Raw genomic sequence first — 18,828 nt, 5'->3', positions numbered from 1 at the left:
TGCTGGAAATGGCCCAACTTGATGATCACTTTAGATAAGCTATTACCAGCAGGAGAGTGGGGTGGGAGGAGGTATTGTTTCATGGTCTCTGTGTATATAATGTCTTCTGCAGTTTCCACAGTATGCATCCGATGAAATGAGCTGTAGCTCACGAAAGCTCATGCTCAAATAAATTGGTTAGTCTCTAAGGTGCCACAAGTACTCCTTTTCTTTTTGCAGATTGTTTAAGACAAATAAGTGCAGTGACACAGGACAGAATACAGCTGTGTGAGGGATGGAAGTTCATTTTCACAAAAGATTCTGAGATTTTGCTTAGTTCCAAATAGGAACAACAACTGAAAAATTTGAAATTTTCCACAAAGGAAAATTCCCTCAAAAAAGTTTGTTTTGAATAGATCAAAGCCTTTCATTTAGGCAAAATCTGAATGTTTCATTTCAATTTTGACTTTTTAAAGTTGGTAGTATGTGATCACATTTAAATACAATCCAAAATAAAAAAAATCCAAAAATAAAGTCATTTCAAAACGGAAACATTGGAATGTTTCGTCCCCAAAATGTCAAAATGGGACATTTCAACGTTGTCAGAACTTCCGCGCACACACACACACACACACACTTTTTTTTTCTTCAAAACAAATTCTGGCCAAATTGACCTGATTTTGTGAAGCATTTCAATTCTGATGGAACTGCTTATTTCCACTTAATGTGGTTCTATCCACTTTTCTCCAACCTGCTCTAGACGGAACATTAACAAAACAAGATTCATAGATTTTAAATCCAGAAGGACTATTATAACCTCCTGCATAAGACAGGCCATAGCATTTCATCCAGTGATTACTGCAGCAAGCTTCTCGTTGATTTCGAACATAAGAGCCACAGTTCTTTCAATTCAGTGCAACTGACTTTTCCATTTATATCATCATCTCCTAAATATGCTGCAAGACTATCACCATGTAAAATGAGCTGTTATCTTGGTAGACTGGAAAAAAGCATGCACTTGGGCTGGTGAGAGAGGTGAAAACTCCACAGGGGGGAAGATTTGCTTTCAAATGTACCAGTAAATATCTCACATTTAAACATAATCAGCCTGAGAGGGACAAAGACAATTGAGAGATTTCACACTTTGAGTGCTTATCTCAACCCACTTCAACAAATGCACCAGTCTAGGCTTTGCAAATGGTCTGTTTCTCCATACTGTAGTGTACAAAGGAGAAAGTTACTGCATCCTTCAGGGGAATGACCTCTCTTTATTCCCAGCCTCTAACTGCAGGTACCTCTGGCAGGGCTGATGAACTGATGAAAGAACAGTGGAGGTGGATTTAGTCAGGTAACCAAGGGAGACAGTTGTTCCTGTACATTCTAACCAGCAGGAAAACAGACACACAACAATGCAATGATGTAACATACATTTACTTTTCAATTTAAATAAACACAGCGTGATCTTTTGGAAAACTGGAGTAGCTACAGCACCAGGTGCTGTTTGAATTCTTGCCTTCCGTGATGTTTTCATGCTAACCCCTCTGATGCTTGTAGCAAAGCTTATGCATTTTACTTCTTGTGAAGTCCACCATGAAAATGTTATAGTACGATCAGAGGATGGTAGGGAAGCATTGAGGTGGGTCCTAAGAGAAAGAAGAAGAGGCAGCAAGCTGGCATTTCCCCAAAGTATTGTTAAATGGGGCTGCGGTTTATTTTGCTTTATGCTGACGTTCAGCACAAACCTTCTGCTGCCATCCGTGTATGAAATGGTGACAAGCATAGGTCAGCACAACTATATGCCGCATACCTCAGGTGTGTTAGCCCCAGGGAGGTTAAGTCATCCCCAGATCATGATGGAATTGCAGGAGATTCCTGGAGCTACAGTGTTCCCCCTAAACCACTTTCCCATCACACACAGTGCACCACAGAACTCACTCTTCTACATGGCTCTTCCAAATGCTCTGTTAAAATACAACAGGAAGCACAAGTAACACTCACATTCAAAAGAAAGGGGAACAAAACAGGCTACGGAAACATGGCATCCCATCACTTACAGTGCTGGGCATGTAATACTTCTGTACTTTGCTGTACAGATAACATCAGCATTTATAGAGCGCTTCTAATTTTCAAAGCATTAATAATATTAACTATGGGAAAGATCAGCATAGAGAGGTTAAGTGACTTGACCAAGGCCACAGAGGGAGAGCTGAGATGAGAACTCAGTTGCTCATGACTCCTGATTTAGTGCTCAGTCACTAGTCCTAGTTTACAGGCGAACCCAAAGCCCTAGTTCATACTTCGCTGTCATTGTTACACTTTATGCCTTTCCCTCCCACCCAGCCACTACTGCCCCCAGCCTCCCGACACTTTCAAGGGAATTTTAACCTTTCCAGCACATAAAAAACAGAGTGCACTCTTTATGGGCCATTTCTTTAACAAAATCAATGTTGGCTACCCAGAAATTTCATGTTTAACTATTTTAAACCCTCTGCTGGGTGAAATGTAATTGCTATTGGAAATAATGAAGATACCTTTCTGTCTGTATTTAGCAGATGTATCACCTGGAGTCAGTTTCTTCTGTCAGTCCAAACCACACCCAAGGAACTTCCTAAACCTTAACATAGTTCTTTTGAAACAAACTTTACTAAGACAGAATTAGTAGGTTTTGACTTGCGATTGCTTTCCTTGAATGTTTTCTCTCATTTTTGACCTGTACATCCTATATATTCCATCTGTTCAAGCCATGATTTCCAGTCCACTGGAGCAAAAGCAATGGTAAAAACATTTTTTGCCAGCTGCCCTTGGCCTTGCGTTATGAATACGGATGCCAAGTCCTGCTGCCATTCAAGACAGGATTTCCAAAAACAAGTGACTGTGTTTCAAAAACCAGAACCAAAAATGCAGTCGTCGCATATTGTTGCTTGCAGTGCTGTTGTAGCTGTGTTGGTCCTAGGATATTAGAGAGACAAGATAGGTGAAGTAAAATCTTTTATTGGACCAACTTCTGTTGGTGAAAGACAAGCTTTTGAGCTACATGGAACTCTTTTTCAGGTCTGGGAAAGGTACTGAGAGCGCCACAGCTAAATACAATGTGGAACAGACTGTTTAGCACAAGTAGTTAACATATTCTAAGGGACAACAGATGCAGAACCTGCCGACACATCACCACTGCTCCAGTGATCAGTATCCCCAACAGCACACCTTTCAAGGTCCATGGGTCCTGTATATGCCCATCATACCAACATGTGGTGTACCTCACCCAGAGCACTAAATGCCCCAATAACAACCTGTGTGAAATCAATTGCTATGCTCTTGATTTAACTCACACAGAAAAATGCTAAAAGAGAAATCACGATATCACCCCGGGGCAAATACCTTTTACAAAATGATCACTCTGGATCTGACCTTTCCGTTTTTGTCCTCAAAATAAATCTATGTAATAATACCTTCAAAAGGCAAGCCTAGAAGCCTCAATGCATAACTTAACTAGACACTAAAAAACACGGTCTGAATAAAGCCACCGGATTTATGGCTTATTACAACAATCCCACTAACCCCCCTTCTTTGTCCTGCGGGGTGTTAACGGACCACTTCACCTTGAATGGTCCCTGAGAAGAAGAGGTCTGAGTAGCTCAAAAGCTTGTCTTTTTCACCATCAGAAGTTGGTCCAGTAAAAGATGCTAACTTATCCACCTTATCTTTTCATATCTCCGCTAGTTCCACAGAAGGGGGAAAATGTCTCTGTTCCAATAACGTATATATTTCCTTTATTACAGAGTGCAATATTATAGTATGATCGGAGGAGGAGCCCAACATGATAGAGCAGCAGAGAGATGCGGTGCCCTGCGTTATGATTTGTATTATAGTCATGCAAAGAGACCCTAGTGTACCGAGTGCTGTACACACACATAACAGTCCCTGCCTGGATGAGTTCACAATCCAAGCAGGCATCACAGATCATGAATGGGAGGAAGGATTTAGGGTTATCCCCATTTTACAGATGGGGAGCTGAGGTACAGCGACTGAGGCTTTGGCTACACTACACGTGCTTTACTGGTATAGCTACATACCGGCAGAGCCCTCTAGAGTAGATGCAGAAGGTGTTTTTTTGTCAGCATAGTTACACCGCTTCCCCGAATGACATCCTCCTACGCTGACAGGAACACTTTTCTGCCACCATAGCTACGACTACATCGGGGGTTGTGACAGCATAGCTATGTTGCTACTGGGTAGATTTTTGTCTACCCCTGACCAAAATAGCTATGCTGACAAAACTTGGTAGCACACACCTGGCCTAACTGACTTGCTGTCTGGGCCCAGGGCCTTAAACCCGGGTCGGTGGGGGTGCTGGTAGTCATCACCCTCCTCCAATCCTTCACCCAGCATCTCACAGAAAGCAGCTGGGACCAGGGCTCATGAAGTCAGACTGGAGCACAAGCCCTCCCCTACACTCTGATTGGCAGAGCTCCAATACTCCAATACTCCTAATTGGGCCTGAGCCCTTATTTAACCCAGAAGAGGCAAGGGGAAGTTGTGTGAACAACTGAGCTCCATCCTGCCACATACTGCTTCCTGGTATTTTCCTGTTCCTGCCCTCTGGTACTGTCACACAATCCTGATCTCAGTAACCTGACTCTACCTGCCCCAGATACTTGTCTCTATGTCCTGGCCTTCCAGTCAGATTCGGTCTGATTCCTGGTGTTCCAACTTGCCCTGATTCCTAGTAATTGGCTCCTGGATCCTTGGCCTGTGCCTGATGCTAACCCCTATGCTAGGCCACCTATGCCCTGGCCCTGACACTTGCCCAAGGTCACACAGGAAGCCTGTGGCACCATTGGGTACTGAACTGAAATCCCTGAGTCTAAGCCCACTGCCTTAACCACAGAAGCATCCTCCTTGGAACTTACTGCATCAAAGCTGGACTCACCATCTCTGTGCTGGCCTGCAAAGGGATTTTTTGCCAGGGCCACCCCCCAAAGTCACGACTAATTCTTTCTCACTAGTCTCACCCCACTTTGCACAGGACTAGCCCAAGGATTCTGGGGCAGGTTAGTGAAATTCTCTGGAATACACCCCTAACTGTCATTGATTTGACATACAAATTGCTTGCGTGTGTGCATGCACAATTGATTGTTAGGTCCCCACAGCCTCCAGCTGCACAAGTGGAACCCAGCTGCTTGTTTCATTCAATCCCAGCAATTGGGTTATATCGCTTTGTATTGTCACTGCTGCCTTTGCAAAAAAAAAAAAAAGAGAACTAGGAATTTCTCTCTCCCTCCCCAAAAACTGAGATTTTCCTTTATATTCCTAGTTCCCCCCTGTCAAGATTCCTTCCCCACTCTGAACTCTAAGGTACAGATGTGGGGACCTGCATGAAAACCCCCCTAAGCTTATTTTTACCAGCTTAGGTTAAAACTTCCCCAAGGTACAAACTATTTTACCTTTTGCCCTTGGACTTTATTGCTGCCACCACCAAGCGTCTAACAAATATATAACAGGGAAAGAGCCCGCTTGGAAATGTCTTTCCCCCCAAAATCCTCCCCAAACCCTACACCCCCTTTCCTGGGGAAGGCCTGATAAAAATCCACACCAACTTGCATAGGTGAACACAGACCCAAACCCTTGGATCTTAAGAACAATGAAAAAGCAATCAGGTTCTTAGAAGAAGAATTTTAATTGAAGAAAAAGTAAAAGAATCACCTCTGTAAAATCAGGATGGTAAATATCTTACAGGGTAATCAGATTCAAAACATAGAGAATCCCTCTAGGCAAAACCTTAAGTTACAAAAAGATACAAAAACAGGAATATACATTCCATTCAGCACAACTTGTTTTATCAGCCATTTAAAAAAACAGAATCTAACGCATATCTAGCTAGATTACTTACTAAGTTCTAAGACTCCATTCCTGTTCTGTCCCCAGCAAAAGCATCACACAGACAGAGAGAACCTTTGTTTCTCCCCCTCTCCAGCTTTGAAAGTATCTTGTCTCGTCATTGGTCATTTTGGTCAGGTGCCAGCGAGGTTATCCTAGCTTCTTAACCCTTTACAGGTGAAAGCGTTTTTCCTCTGGCCAGGAGGGATTTAAAGGTGTGTACTCTTCCCTTTATATTTATCACACCCCCAAATAAGCAGAGCAGGATACAGCCTTGAGTTTCTTAGGGCGTAATCACAGCCTGAGTAGCAACCTCTAGAAAATCTCACTGGTGACAACACAGGATCTTGAAACACATACCTCCTCTACACTGAGTTACCTTTACACGTGAAAAAAGCTGATGCCATGACTAGCTTTGTTATGCAGCCCTGCACTTTTCTGATTCACATATTAGACGACAGCCACATGATTTCATTCAGAACAGTGAAAAAACTTCTCACATCTTGTTCCTCCCCTCTCTGCTAACAACCTCTCCACTCTTGTTTGCTCGCATTGTGAGGCTCAGGGGTATATTTTCAGTTCAGCCATCTGCACCCATCTCTTGTTACTGTTAATGGAGTTATAAAACAAAACTGAATTTGGTTTTATAGGGTGCCTACCATACACGTGACACTCCACCAAGTAACACTTAATTGTGCACGTTCTCAAGGTGAACAGAAATGCAGCAACCATTTTAGCGAAAAACAAATAGTCACAACTTTGACAGCGAGGGAGAAGGGAGGGACAGCCCCTACCACTGCTAGAAAAACTTTGGCCATAAGTGGGTCTCGGCTGAGAAGGGAAACTTGCACAGGCTTCCCTTTCACTGGCTACTTTCCCCTGTCAAGGTGTACAGGACAAGCCAACCAGCACGCCATACACTCTGCCTGGGTAGAGCTACTGAAACTGGATGTCTCCTTCTTCCAGCAGGCAGATACTATAACTGCAGGGTGGAGGAGTATTGAAAAAGGCAGAGGAGATGCCCAACTCCCCTAGAATTGGGTGAGCAATAGGGCCTCAATAGCTTTTCACTTTTTGTTGAGGAGGGTGTAGCCACCTTCATGAATAAAATGCCAAGTCCTAAATCCATCTCTTTGGAGGGATCTTTGGCCAGAACAATCTTCTACTCTTTTTTCATGGCATTAAGAGAACTCTAATGTGCACCTGCACAGAAAGGCACCTTGATTAAATGTATCACCTGGAGAAACCATTTGGCAACTCCATCCTTCTTGTGTAATACACTGTGTTTCATCACTGTGGAAGAGTCCCAGTGTTGTTGCTGGTGGAGTAGGGTGGTCTCGACCCCAGTAACACTGTGAGCCTGAGAATTAACAGCTGACCCACACCTACAAATTATGTGCAACTGAGCTGCCATATTCTGAACACAAGTATTGCCAATCCCAAACAATCATGGCTTTAAAAATTATCCGACTGGCTTAAAAATAACAAATGTCTTTATTTGTCTTCTGGATTATTGAGCCAATCACGTTTCATGTTTTTCCCAGTCAGCGCTGAGGGCTAGAACCTGACTTTTCCTTTTCAAATGAAAGAGGAAGTTCTAAAATGATCCCATGACTCTGGGTGCTGGGACTGTAAGAAAAAATATCTTAAGACTTGCAATTAAAAAAAAATCACAAGAGTTGGTGACACTGGAGAATTAGAACTATTGTAGTCTGGCTACAGTGCTTAAGCCAGCTCCTCCACTGGTGTAAACCAATGTATGCCAGCCGAGGATATGGCCCATTATTTATCTTGTTCTTCAAGTAATAGCGTTACAAGTTATAAAAAGGAAATATATTGTTAGAAAGTAGAAAGGGAACAGTGCATGCTGCATGGGCAGGTGGGTCCATTTTCATGGAAATTAACATGCCATTATGTGCACACAAATCGATGGACCTTAACTTGGGTCCTTGTTAACAGTTTCATAAAATGTTTCCTAACTTTTTGTTCTGTCTTTCTAAAGAAACCATATATGCACATGAATGGCAAACCTTGCACCATTGCAGTTTAATTGAAAGGGAGCGAGAACAGCTGCACTGTTTGGTAGAAACTTTTTTTTTTTTAAATTAAAAAAGTTTTTGAAAACTTAATTTTCACAGATCGTAAACTAATTTCAAGATGGGCAAACACTAAGCATGTAATTTGGATTTCATCAAAACACAGTGCTTGGGCAATGAACAGAACTGTTGGTCCATGCAATTCTGTCAGGTAGACTTTCATTGTTACAGGAACACTTTTGTTCAGAACCATGGACTGAGAAAAACGCTGGGCTTGTGTAGATGAACAGTTAGTACATGGCAAGCCGGAGTGTAAATCGACAGCGCACTAGCGTGCTGTGCTGTCCATGTGGCCCTTGCTACTGCACGCCCAAACCTCCCTAATGCACGTTGATCTACTGGGGAGTAGGTCAGAGTGCACCAGGGAACTTTTAGTGCCCGGCAGCAGGGTTCACATGGACAGTTAGTCCAAGGCAAACTAGCGTGCTATAGACTTACACCCCAGCTTACCACTTTAAGGCCACATCTACACTACCCGCCAGATCGGCGGGTAGTGATCGATCTATTGGGGATCGATTTATCTTGTCTAGTGTAAGACGCGATAAATCGATCCCCGATCGCTCTGCCGTCGACTCTGGAACTCCACCACTGCAAGAGGCGGAAGCGGAGTCGACAGGGGAGCAGTGGCCATCGATCCCGCGCTGCGAGGACGCGAAGTAAGTGATTCTAAGTCAATCTAAGATATGCAACTTCAGCTATGAGAATAGAGTAGCTGAAGTCGACGTATCTTAGATCGATCCCCACCCCCAGTGTAGACCAGGCCTAACTGTTCATCTAGATAAGCCCTCTGAATCATAGCAGACTTTCTCTCTGGATTTATACTGGTGTAATTTACCACAGGACTTGGTAATCTATATTATTTAAAATTGTAAAAAAAACCAAACACCTATTTGTCTTGTTTGTGTTCCTAATAATTTATTAAAGCTATCAGAATTTTTTAAAATAATAAACCAATGTGCTTTTCACTATTTAAGCTGCATCTTTCTATTCTGCACTTTACTCAGTTTGAACAACCTTGTTTCTAGTCTGTTTCATTTCCTCGTTCTTATGCACAATCTGACAGTGCGGCCTAAAGCTCTCAAGTGTGGCAGGATCTGCTTTTCAATCTCAGTAAGGGACAGGAATGCTGCATCCCTCTGGGCCTCCTCCATGCTGATTGAGAGTAGTTTGGCAAAAGGCCAGGCACCAGCTGAATTCTGAGATACAGCAAGTGGGATTATGGCAGTCGAACCCCTTCCTCTCACAATTCCTCTGGCCTACAGAAGGTATCCCACAATACACTATAAAAACTGCCCAGAGCAGTGAGAGCCTGGAAGCCAGTGCAAGGCACTCAGGGATACCTACCTGCAATCGCCGGAGTATGGTACTGTGTGCACATATGGCTTCAAATAAGGGGTGGCTGGGAGACATGAATTCCATTCGGTGAAAAAACTTGGACATTTTCACATTTGTTTCCATTCTGATGTGGAATAAAACCAAGACTTTATGAAAATTTTCATGAAAAACAGAGAGACTCCCACTCCAGAATCAATAGCCCGCTGGTTAAGGGTATTCATCTAGGATGTGGAGACCCAAGTTCAAGACCAGGGACTTGAACCTAGGGCTCCCACACATCCCTGGTGAGTGCCCTAACCACTGGAGCTATTGGCTATGCTGAAATGGGTCTCTCTTGATTTTGACCAGAAATTCCATCCTGGACAGAAACCTTCCCTGAAAGATCAAAACCAATACATTACTAATCAGTTTTTCCAACAAAAATTTCCCAACCAGCTCCACCTTCAACATGTTATCATTTACAAAGTGCAACAGTTTGAACAGTGAACTGCTGTGTAGGTGTACAAGTGTTGAGTGACTGCCTTTACTATTCATGGCTGTATACTTTAGACCCATGTACGCAAGACCTGACTTTGATCCTGTATGGCCATAAACTGGCATGATATGTTTGCGAAGTAGTCAAAAAGAGCATGCATCTAGGGCTAGGCAGGCCAAGGGATCCATGCATCCTTGAAGTTTTGAGTTCAAATGCTCATTTAGATCATAAGTGAAACTGAGTGTGATCAGGTTTCACAGCCAGACCAAACCTTCCCTGACTCTGACAGTGAAATGAACTTGTCTGTCCTTGTTCATATTCAGGTTGCTTAGACAGGTCAATTCTTTGCCCCTCCATGTACTTTGCAGGACAGATGCAGAAGCCTAGAAATGTCTAGCAGCTGATATGCTGGGTCTTGTTGCTGTCCCTTGTAAATTCTGAAGCTTAATGATGACAATTTAATGGCAATATTGTCAATTATTTCACTGCTGCTATTTTTAAAGCAGAAATGTCCAACTACATTTGAATTGTGGGCAGAGTTTGGGTGAAATATAGACATCATTTTTCCCTAGTCATGGACAATGGATTAATAGATTTTAAAGGTAAGAAGGGACCATAATGACTGTCTGATCTGACCTCTTGCATAACACAGGCCAAACAACTTCATCCAGTAATTTCTTCATCAAGCCCCTAATTTGTGTTAGAGCTATAGGAGTGGAGAAGGACTGGTATCCTTCTCCTGAAGATCCTGCTGCCACTACCATTGCGAAGGGAAAATTATGTTTGGAAAATCAAAAGCAGCGGAAGCAGAGCTGTAGCTGTGTACAACTGGGGAGTCAAAGGGAGAAAACTAGGGGACTGCTGGAGGGTCAAAGACTAGAATGAGATTTTGCAAAAGGCCTGGTTGTGTATCCAAACGGTCCATTTGCAGTTCACTTGTCAGTAGCCAGGGTTCTGGTGCACAGGCAGAAATGCATGTGGAAAACTGGCTTGGGTCTGTGGTACTCGTCCCTCACTCTTCTGCATCTTGCATTCACTCACAAGTTTTATTATTATTATCCAGTAAAAATTGTGCATTTATTACAATCTAAGAGCTCCACTGACTGGGATTTGAAGGGCCATTGTCATTCCTGCTGGGTTTCACTCTTGCTGGATCTTATTCCACTATGTTGAGGGGATTGTTGCATTTTTAATTGGTTGTTCCCAGTGCTAGGTGTCAGCAGCTATTCCTGCTTCCCCCTGCTCCTTTCCCAGCGATGGAATTAAGGAGCAATGGCTCCAGCCTTAACCCTGCCATTTGTGCCTTCATGTTTCCAGAGCGGGCAGGAGCCCCTTCTGAAGCCCACACGTTTCCACTACAGATTTCAAAATTTCAGTGATTTGAAAACAATTAGTTTTGAGGAAAAGGCCGTGATGGTTTCTATTACTCGCACATGGCACTGTGCATTCTGAAATCAGAAGAGACTGCTAGACTGCAAATTACCAATACTGAAACTGGCAAAGTGCAAGGCAGGGTCATGCAATATAATGGTATATTAGACTGACATGTCAGGTCCTATTTTATTATAGGAAATCTTACTTCAGTCACAGGGTAGGGTTTGAGAGAGATTTAAATTGCCCTGCCATTAATGTCTTTTAACTCCTAGATCCTTGGCATTTAGAATACCAGCAAAATGAATGCTAAGAGGATGTCGATATATGCCTGCACTTATTCTACTGCAGCCTTGTATGCAAATCTTTGATAGGACCACAAATGTTCGAGATGGAAGAGACCTATCAAGCCACGCCATCCACCTCCTGGGGACCAGTGGAGGATTGTTCCCTTCAGAACATTTTTGCTACAGTGTCCAGTCTACTTTTAAACAGCCCAAGGGACTAGGCTTCCCCCACGATTATACAGCCTAACACAGCTCAATATCAGGAAGATGTTCATAATGTACAGTCTAAATTTACCATGAGTTTTGGAGCACGCCATCTCACAGTGAGACCCTTAGCGTGTCTGAATGCTCAGGGTAGGATTTTCAAAGCCACATAAGGGAACTGCAGGCCCAGTCCAAAAGGAATTGGACACCAGAGCCATCGGCATCTTTGTAAATCTTTGCCTCAGTTCTCCCCTCTCCTCCCCAAAATTATATTACAAACAGACAAATGCCTGTGGTAAATGTTGCTACGCTACTCCAAGGGGTAACCACAGATGGTGAAATTCACTCTTGTGCAGAGGGCTAGCAACCAAGCACTATTCCCCACTCAACAACTGGGGTTACGCTAGTCCTTGACACAGGGGTGACTCTCCCCAGAACTAATGAATAGACCTCAGAATTTGTCCTTTCTTCACCGTCCTCTAGTGGTTGCTTGCTGACCTATGCCACAAGACATACACAAACAGCAGCTCCCCAAACTCTGAGTTAGCTACGTGTATTTCACTGAGGGGCAAAAGGGGAACTTAGATACTACTGTGATGATGGAGATATTAAAAAAAATAAATTAGAACTATGGTAGCTAAATTAGAGACAGACAGGCAGAGATGCTTCAGAAATACATTTAACCACTTTGCTACTACAGCAGGCCTTTCTTTTAAGTAGCACTAACTGGAAAAACTTCAATAGGACCGTTTTTCAAAGGAAATACAGTTCCATTGAAATGCTTCATGAAATCAACATGATTTTGGCAAAAAAAAAATTTTTTCAAAAAATTATAATAATGCCAAAATGTCCCATTTTGATATCTTTGTTTTGAAATGATTTTTTTCTAATTTTGTGTTTTATTATAAAACAAAACACAAAAACAAGCATTTCAATCAATGATAACAATTTTTTCCCCAGAATTCTGAAGTTTTTGCATTTCATTCATATGAAGAACAAAGACAGATTTAAAAATCCTTCATAAATTGTCATCCTCCGGCAAGCTCTACTTTTTAATGATCACAGTTAATTATCACATAAGTGCTTCAATATCAACTTTTTAGGCCCTAAATTCTCAATGTAAACACAATTAAGAAAAAGTTGTTGTATTTATTCTCCTTTAGACTGAAAAGGTCTATAATCTTTATAATTAAACCAATTTTCAAGCATAGTAGTAATTTCCATGCGTGTCTGAAGTCATAGTCTCCTAAAATCACAAGTACACAAATAACTAGAGATGAGTGGGTAATGAATTATTGTCTGTAAAGATTTCAGAGTAGCAGCCGTGTTAGTCTGTATTCGCAGAAAAAAAAAAAAAGGAGGACGTGTGGCACCTTAGAGACTACAATTTATTTGAGCATAAGCTTTCGTGAGCTACAGCTCACTTCATCTGATGCATCCGATGAATTGAGCTGTAGCTCACGAAAGCTTATGCTCAAACAAATTTGTTAGTCTCTAAGGTGCCACAGGTACTCCTTTTCTGTCTGTAAAGAATGCAAACTCCCTCTCTGTTAACAGCTCATGGATTAGTTAATCTGCCCAAGATCCAGACTGCTTCCTTTTGGTCTCAAAAAACGAATGATGTTTTCAACAAATGGTAGGTATTGTAAGGAGTTACTGGATGTCCTAGTCACACTTACCAAATACCAGCTTTAACCAGCATATACAAAGGAGAAAGAGCAATTTTACAGTGTCAGACAGCAGAAGCCACCTAGCTCACCCAGTCCGTATCTTGCACGCGTTGAGAAGGAAAATAATCTCATTTGGTGGCAGAAAAATAACACGCCCTGTCCTTAACTCCCACCACTTTTACACTGGCACTACTCCATTGACTTCAGTGGAATTAAACCTGCGTAACTGAATGAAGAATCAGGCCCAATATTTCCTCACTTTGGGAGATTAGGACCCATTTCAGCCTTGTGCTGGTTTATAATTCAGATTTCTGAGCAGCTGAGGTGGCTTTAGACAGAGAATTTGGGGTTCAAGTTAATACAACTGGCAGAGAATGGAGGTTTCTTTTTATCTCAAGTCAGAGTACTATGGCTTTGGAAAGTGCTTTTGGAGTAGAAGGTGCTGAGTTCTATGCCCAATATTTCTACCTTGCAGAGAAGCTGCTGACTATGGAGTGTCTGCCTAAGATAAGATATTTGTTACAGTGGACAGTAAACTGCTTGCCAAGACGGAGGTATCTTCTCATATGGAGGCACAGTGCTTGAATGTTCCCTGAATCTGTGTGCTGCAGCTCATCTCTACAGCATGCCCAGAAAGACACATCACAGAGCACAGTCTTAGGTATTCAGTCTCAGAAGTCTAGACTATAGACTATGACATTTACTTCCAACACTAAGAGATACAATGTATACCTTCAAGTCAGCGGCACTGCATGGGTACCCACATGGCCCCACAGTATGCCAACATTTTTATGGTTGACTTAGAACAGTTTCCTCAGCTCTCATCCCCTAACGCCCCTACTCTACTTACGCTACATTGATGACATCTTCATCATCTGGACCCATGTAAAAGAAGCCCTTGAGGAATTCCACCATGATTTCAATAATTTCCATCCCACCATCAACCTCAGCCTGGACCAGTCCACACAAGAGATCCACTTCCTGGACACTACGGTGCTAATAAGCAATGGTCGCATAAACACCACCTTATACCGGAAACCTACTGACTGCTATATTTACCTACATGCCTCCAGCTTTCATCCAGACCACATCATACGATCCATTGTCCAAAACCAAGCTCTAAGATACAACTACATTTACTCCAATCCCTCAGAGACAAACACCTACAAGATCTCTATCAAGCATTCTTAAAACTACAATACCCACCTGCTGAAGTGAAGAAACAGATTGACAGAGCCAGAAGAATTCCCAGAAGTCACCTACTCCAGGACAGGCCCAACACAGAAAGTAACAGAACGCCACTAGCCGTCACCTTCAGCCCCCAGCTAAAACCTCTCCAGCGCATCATCAAGGATCTACAACCAATCCTGAAGGACAACCCATCACTCTCACAGACCCTGGGAGACAGGCCAGTCCTCACTTACTGACAGCTCCCCAACCTGAAGCAAATACTCACCAGCAACCACACACCACACAACAAAAACACTAACCCAGGAACCTATCCTTGCAACAAAACCCATTGCCAACTCTGTCCACATATCTATTCAAGGGACACCATCATAGAACCTAATCACATCAGCCACACCATCAGAGGCTCGTTCACCTGCATATCTACATGATATATGCTATCATGTGCCAGAAATGCCCCTCTGCCATGTACATTGGCCAAACCGGACAATCTCTACGCAAAAGAATAAAATGGACACGAATCAGACATCAAGAATTATAACATTCAAAAACCAGTCAGAGAACATTTCAACCTCCTTGGTCACTCAATTTCAGACCTAAAGGTCGCAATTCTTCAACAAAAAAACTTCAGAAACAGACTCCAACGAGAAACTGCAGAATTGGAATTAATTTGCAAACTGGACACCATTAAATTAGGCTTGAATAAAGACTGGGAGTGGATGGGTCATTACAAAAAGTAAAAGCTATTTCCCCATGCTAATTTTTCTCCTACTGTTACTCACACCTTCCTGTCAACTGTTTGAAATGGGCCATCCTGATTATCACTACAAAAGTTTGTTTTCTCCTGCTGATAATAGTCCTCCTTAATTGATTAGTCTTGTTACAGTTAGCATGGCAACACCCATTTTTTCATGTTCTCTGTGAATATATATCTTCCTACTGTAGTTTCCACTGCATGCATCCGATGAAGTGGGTTTTAGCCCACGAAAGCTTATGCCCAAATAAATTTGTTAGTCTCTAAGGTGCCACAAGTACTCCTCATTTTTTTTTGCTGATACAGACTAGCACGGCTACCACTCTGAAACCTGTCACTAAGAGAAGTGACATCACTCATTGGTAGGGAATAAAAGACTGAAATTAGACCTGTGCACCTCTCTTCCATGGTAGTTCAAGCTGTTGGTACAGAGAGAGTGACAAGCTTGAAACTAGAGAATCCACTGGGGAGAACGTCACTTGCATGTAGTGCGAATTTACTGTCCACTGAAGCCTTCTGGTTAATTTCCTGATGCACTCTAAGCACTCCAAGTTTGCTATGGTATGACCTGAAATCCTGGGCTGCCAAAGAAGCAACCAAGTACAACAGAGCGATGGTGCACTGCAAGCTTCAGTTTTCTTTAAAACTAAGGAACTTCTCACTTGGGTTGAGGAAAAAAAATATTTTATTTTAATCATGGGATGTTTGGGATTCCTGAAAAGGCAATATTACACAACCTAATAGGGTTTACAGGCCCGGCAGGGTTGGGGGGCATGTAGTCATTTTAATGAGAGGCTCTAATGACAGATCAAGTTATGTCTGGGACAGTGATACTCAGACCTCAGTTATTCAGGAGCCAAATTAGCGATCAACATTACCCAAAAGAGCCACAGTCATGTGAATTCATTGTTTCATTTACTATTCATTACATTTTTTTTCCCTCACAGCAAAATGACTGATCAAGTATTCTACAATTGGTTGATAACCTACTTAAAGCATCCTGATTGGTTAATAATTAAATCACATAGTGTTTTAATATCATGTGCTGCAAACAGCCACAGGAGACAGAGCCATTTGTGGCTCCCAAGCCTCAGTCTGAGTATCACTGCTCTAGGAGCTCTGCAAGCTCCAGGTCAGGCGAAAATTTGCAGTTTCTCCTACTGACAAGTAAATGGCTCTCAAATGTCCCATTTGTACTACTCAGAAGTTGCTCAAAGGCAGCCGGCCTCTCATACAGAGACTGTTCCTCAGCCAGGTCACTCTATATTTGACTGGATAATAGAAAAGGAAGAAGGCAACATTTGCTAGATTGAAAAACAAACAAACAACACTGTTTAAATCAACCATCAATTTACCCTTGCGAAAGTGACTTCCCATACAACAAAAGCCAACAATAGCAACAACAAAAACCCCTGCCATCTGATTTTCAGTTTAATAGAGGAATTTAGAAAGAATTTACCTCAGTGTGAACTGGTCCTCCGTTGAATTTTTATTGATAGACACAAGGAAAGTCAAAATATCACCTTGTTTGACAGTCTTTGGTATATATTGGATGGCGATGTTGTTATCCAACCTCATTTCACTTAAGGAAGGGCCACCATATGTCTGGTAAAGGAAAACACTTCCAATTCTCTGCAAAGGAGGTACTGATTCATCAATATCGTTCCCTCCCAGTCTGATCCCATTACTTTTCCTTACATCCTCCTTACTGCACTCCCCGGTCTCATCCCCCGGCTGGATGGTGTAGTAAAGTTCCACAGGGCTCCCTTCAGACTGATCTGTCGCTTTCTTGCGGCCGGCCACGACTGTGGGGGGGTTAAACCAGCTCGGCAGGAGTTCCAGCTCTGCCACGCACAATCCCAGATCCCCCTTCAGCCTGCAGCTGCCTCTGACTTCCCTCGTCTCGCGGAAGGCAAACACCCGCAGGCAAGGTAGCCTCTCTGTGGTACTGTAGTCATCCCAGTCCCTGCCCACAATGTAGAAAAGGATCTGGACTTTGGGCTTGCTCAGATAAATTTTGTCACTCAAGATGTAGGCTTTGAGTTTCCAATTAAAGGAAAACTTGTTGGTGGATCCAAATGGATTTGAAGACAACATTAGGTCCTGCGGCACTATTTGTTCAATGGAAAAGGGTCCATAGCTTGCATTTAATACAGGTGGCCTCTTGGATTTATAGATTAGGAAGGACTCCACCCGGGATTGCAAACTAGAGTTCCTCATGATATCCTGGTTGGCTTCCTTAAGAAAGAAGGAAACATCCGCATTGTGGATATGATAGCTCACAGGCAGATAAGTTGGCAGCAAAGAAAATCTCTGTATACTCTCCAGGATGCCTCGACTCTCGGTCACTGTTGAAAGGAAAGGAGAGTTTAGAAGTTCAAAATGCTAGAGAAAATTTGGAAACATTCAGCATCAGGATGCAATCTCATGCAATCACAACATGACTCTTGTGGGAACCTGGAGTATTTGGAAAGGCAGATAGCAAGTAACTGAACTGCTTTCATATTTGGTTCAGTGTTCTTGACCAGCTCAATCATATCAGGCACATAGAAATATCTTACAATTATTCCCCAAATCCTTGTTGGATAAAGAGTTAGGGGGAGTAGTACAATAGCAACGCTTAGACGTCCTGGCCAAGACTAGACCCTGTTATGCAAGACATGGTACACACACATGGTAAGAGACAGTCCCTCCACGAGATTACAGTCTAAATAGTCAAGGCAAACAAAGGGGAAGCAAAACCAGAGAGATTAAGAGATTTTCCAAAGGTCAAACAGCATGCTAGAGTCAGAGGAATAGACTAGGGCTCTGGAGACTCATCCAGTGTCCTGTCCACTGAATCACACTGTCTCTCCTACTTGTTACATACATGTACTTATTTTTAAATATCTGTGTGAATTTACTCCAACCTGGCACCTCTGGGGACTGAAGCCCTTTATTTATGCCCGCCAGATGAGCGTTTTGCCTCTAGTGCCCATCGCTGCAGAATCTAAGAATGGGAATTCCCAAACCATTCTGCACTGGCTTAACTCTGCTCATCTTGGAGCCAGTGGCCATATTACAAGCACTCTTCCTACAAAGTGCCTTATGACTATCCTAAAGGGATCTTCCTTCAGGCATCATTAAGCCAAGGTCCTAGTATTGATAATGGCTACAGAAACTTTAGCCTCTAGGAAGCTGATGTGAATCCATCCCAGGCTGGTAGTGACCAAGTGATGGCTGTTTTTTGGCCTATAAGGGCATGTTTATGTAGCATTTTGGAGCGAGACTCCCAGGTTAACAGACTTGGGCTAGCAGGCTTGCGTTAGCGCTCTACAAATAACTCTACAGACAGCGTTTTGAAGTTGCAGCTTGGGCTGGAGCTCATGCTCTGAAGCTTAAAGGCGGGGGTGGGCTTCAGAGCCCAAGATCCAGCTAGAACCGCAATTTCAAAGCACTGTCTAAAGAGCTATTTGTAGAGCACTAGCCTATGTCCATCAACCCACGTTGGGAGGCTCTCTCCAAAATGCTGTGTAAACACCCCCTGAGATGCATTCTCTATCCAGGTCCTAATGGACAACTATCCATATCACAGAGAGCACCACAACTGGCATCC

The 18,828-nt window shown here is 42.8% G+C and overlaps 1 protein-coding gene across 2 annotated transcripts in view; it reads right to left on the bottom strand.

The window, feature by feature from the left end:
* TMEM132D (transmembrane protein 132D) overlaps positions 1-18,828 on the bottom strand; it is a 388,920-nt gene that overhangs the window by 274,267 nt on the left and 95,825 nt on the right. For both annotated transcript variants that reach the window (XM_043529569.1, XM_027830716.3), the window contains exon 2: positions 16,693-17,581. In XM_043529569.1, coding sequence (XP_043385504.1) covers positions 16,693-17,581 — 889 coding nt within the window. The remainder of the gene's footprint in view (positions 1-16,692; positions 17,582-18,828) is intronic.

Source organism: Chelonia mydas, chromosome 15 (assembly GCF_015237465.2).
Source record: "Chelonia mydas isolate rCheMyd1 chromosome 15, rCheMyd1.pri.v2, whole genome shotgun sequence".
In the NCBI taxonomy this organism is placed as follows: domain Eukaryota; kingdom Metazoa; phylum Chordata; order Testudines; family Cheloniidae; genus Chelonia; species Chelonia mydas.
The sequence above is the reverse complement of the archived record's forward strand: the minus strand, read 5'-3'. Positions and strand labels throughout refer to the sequence as shown.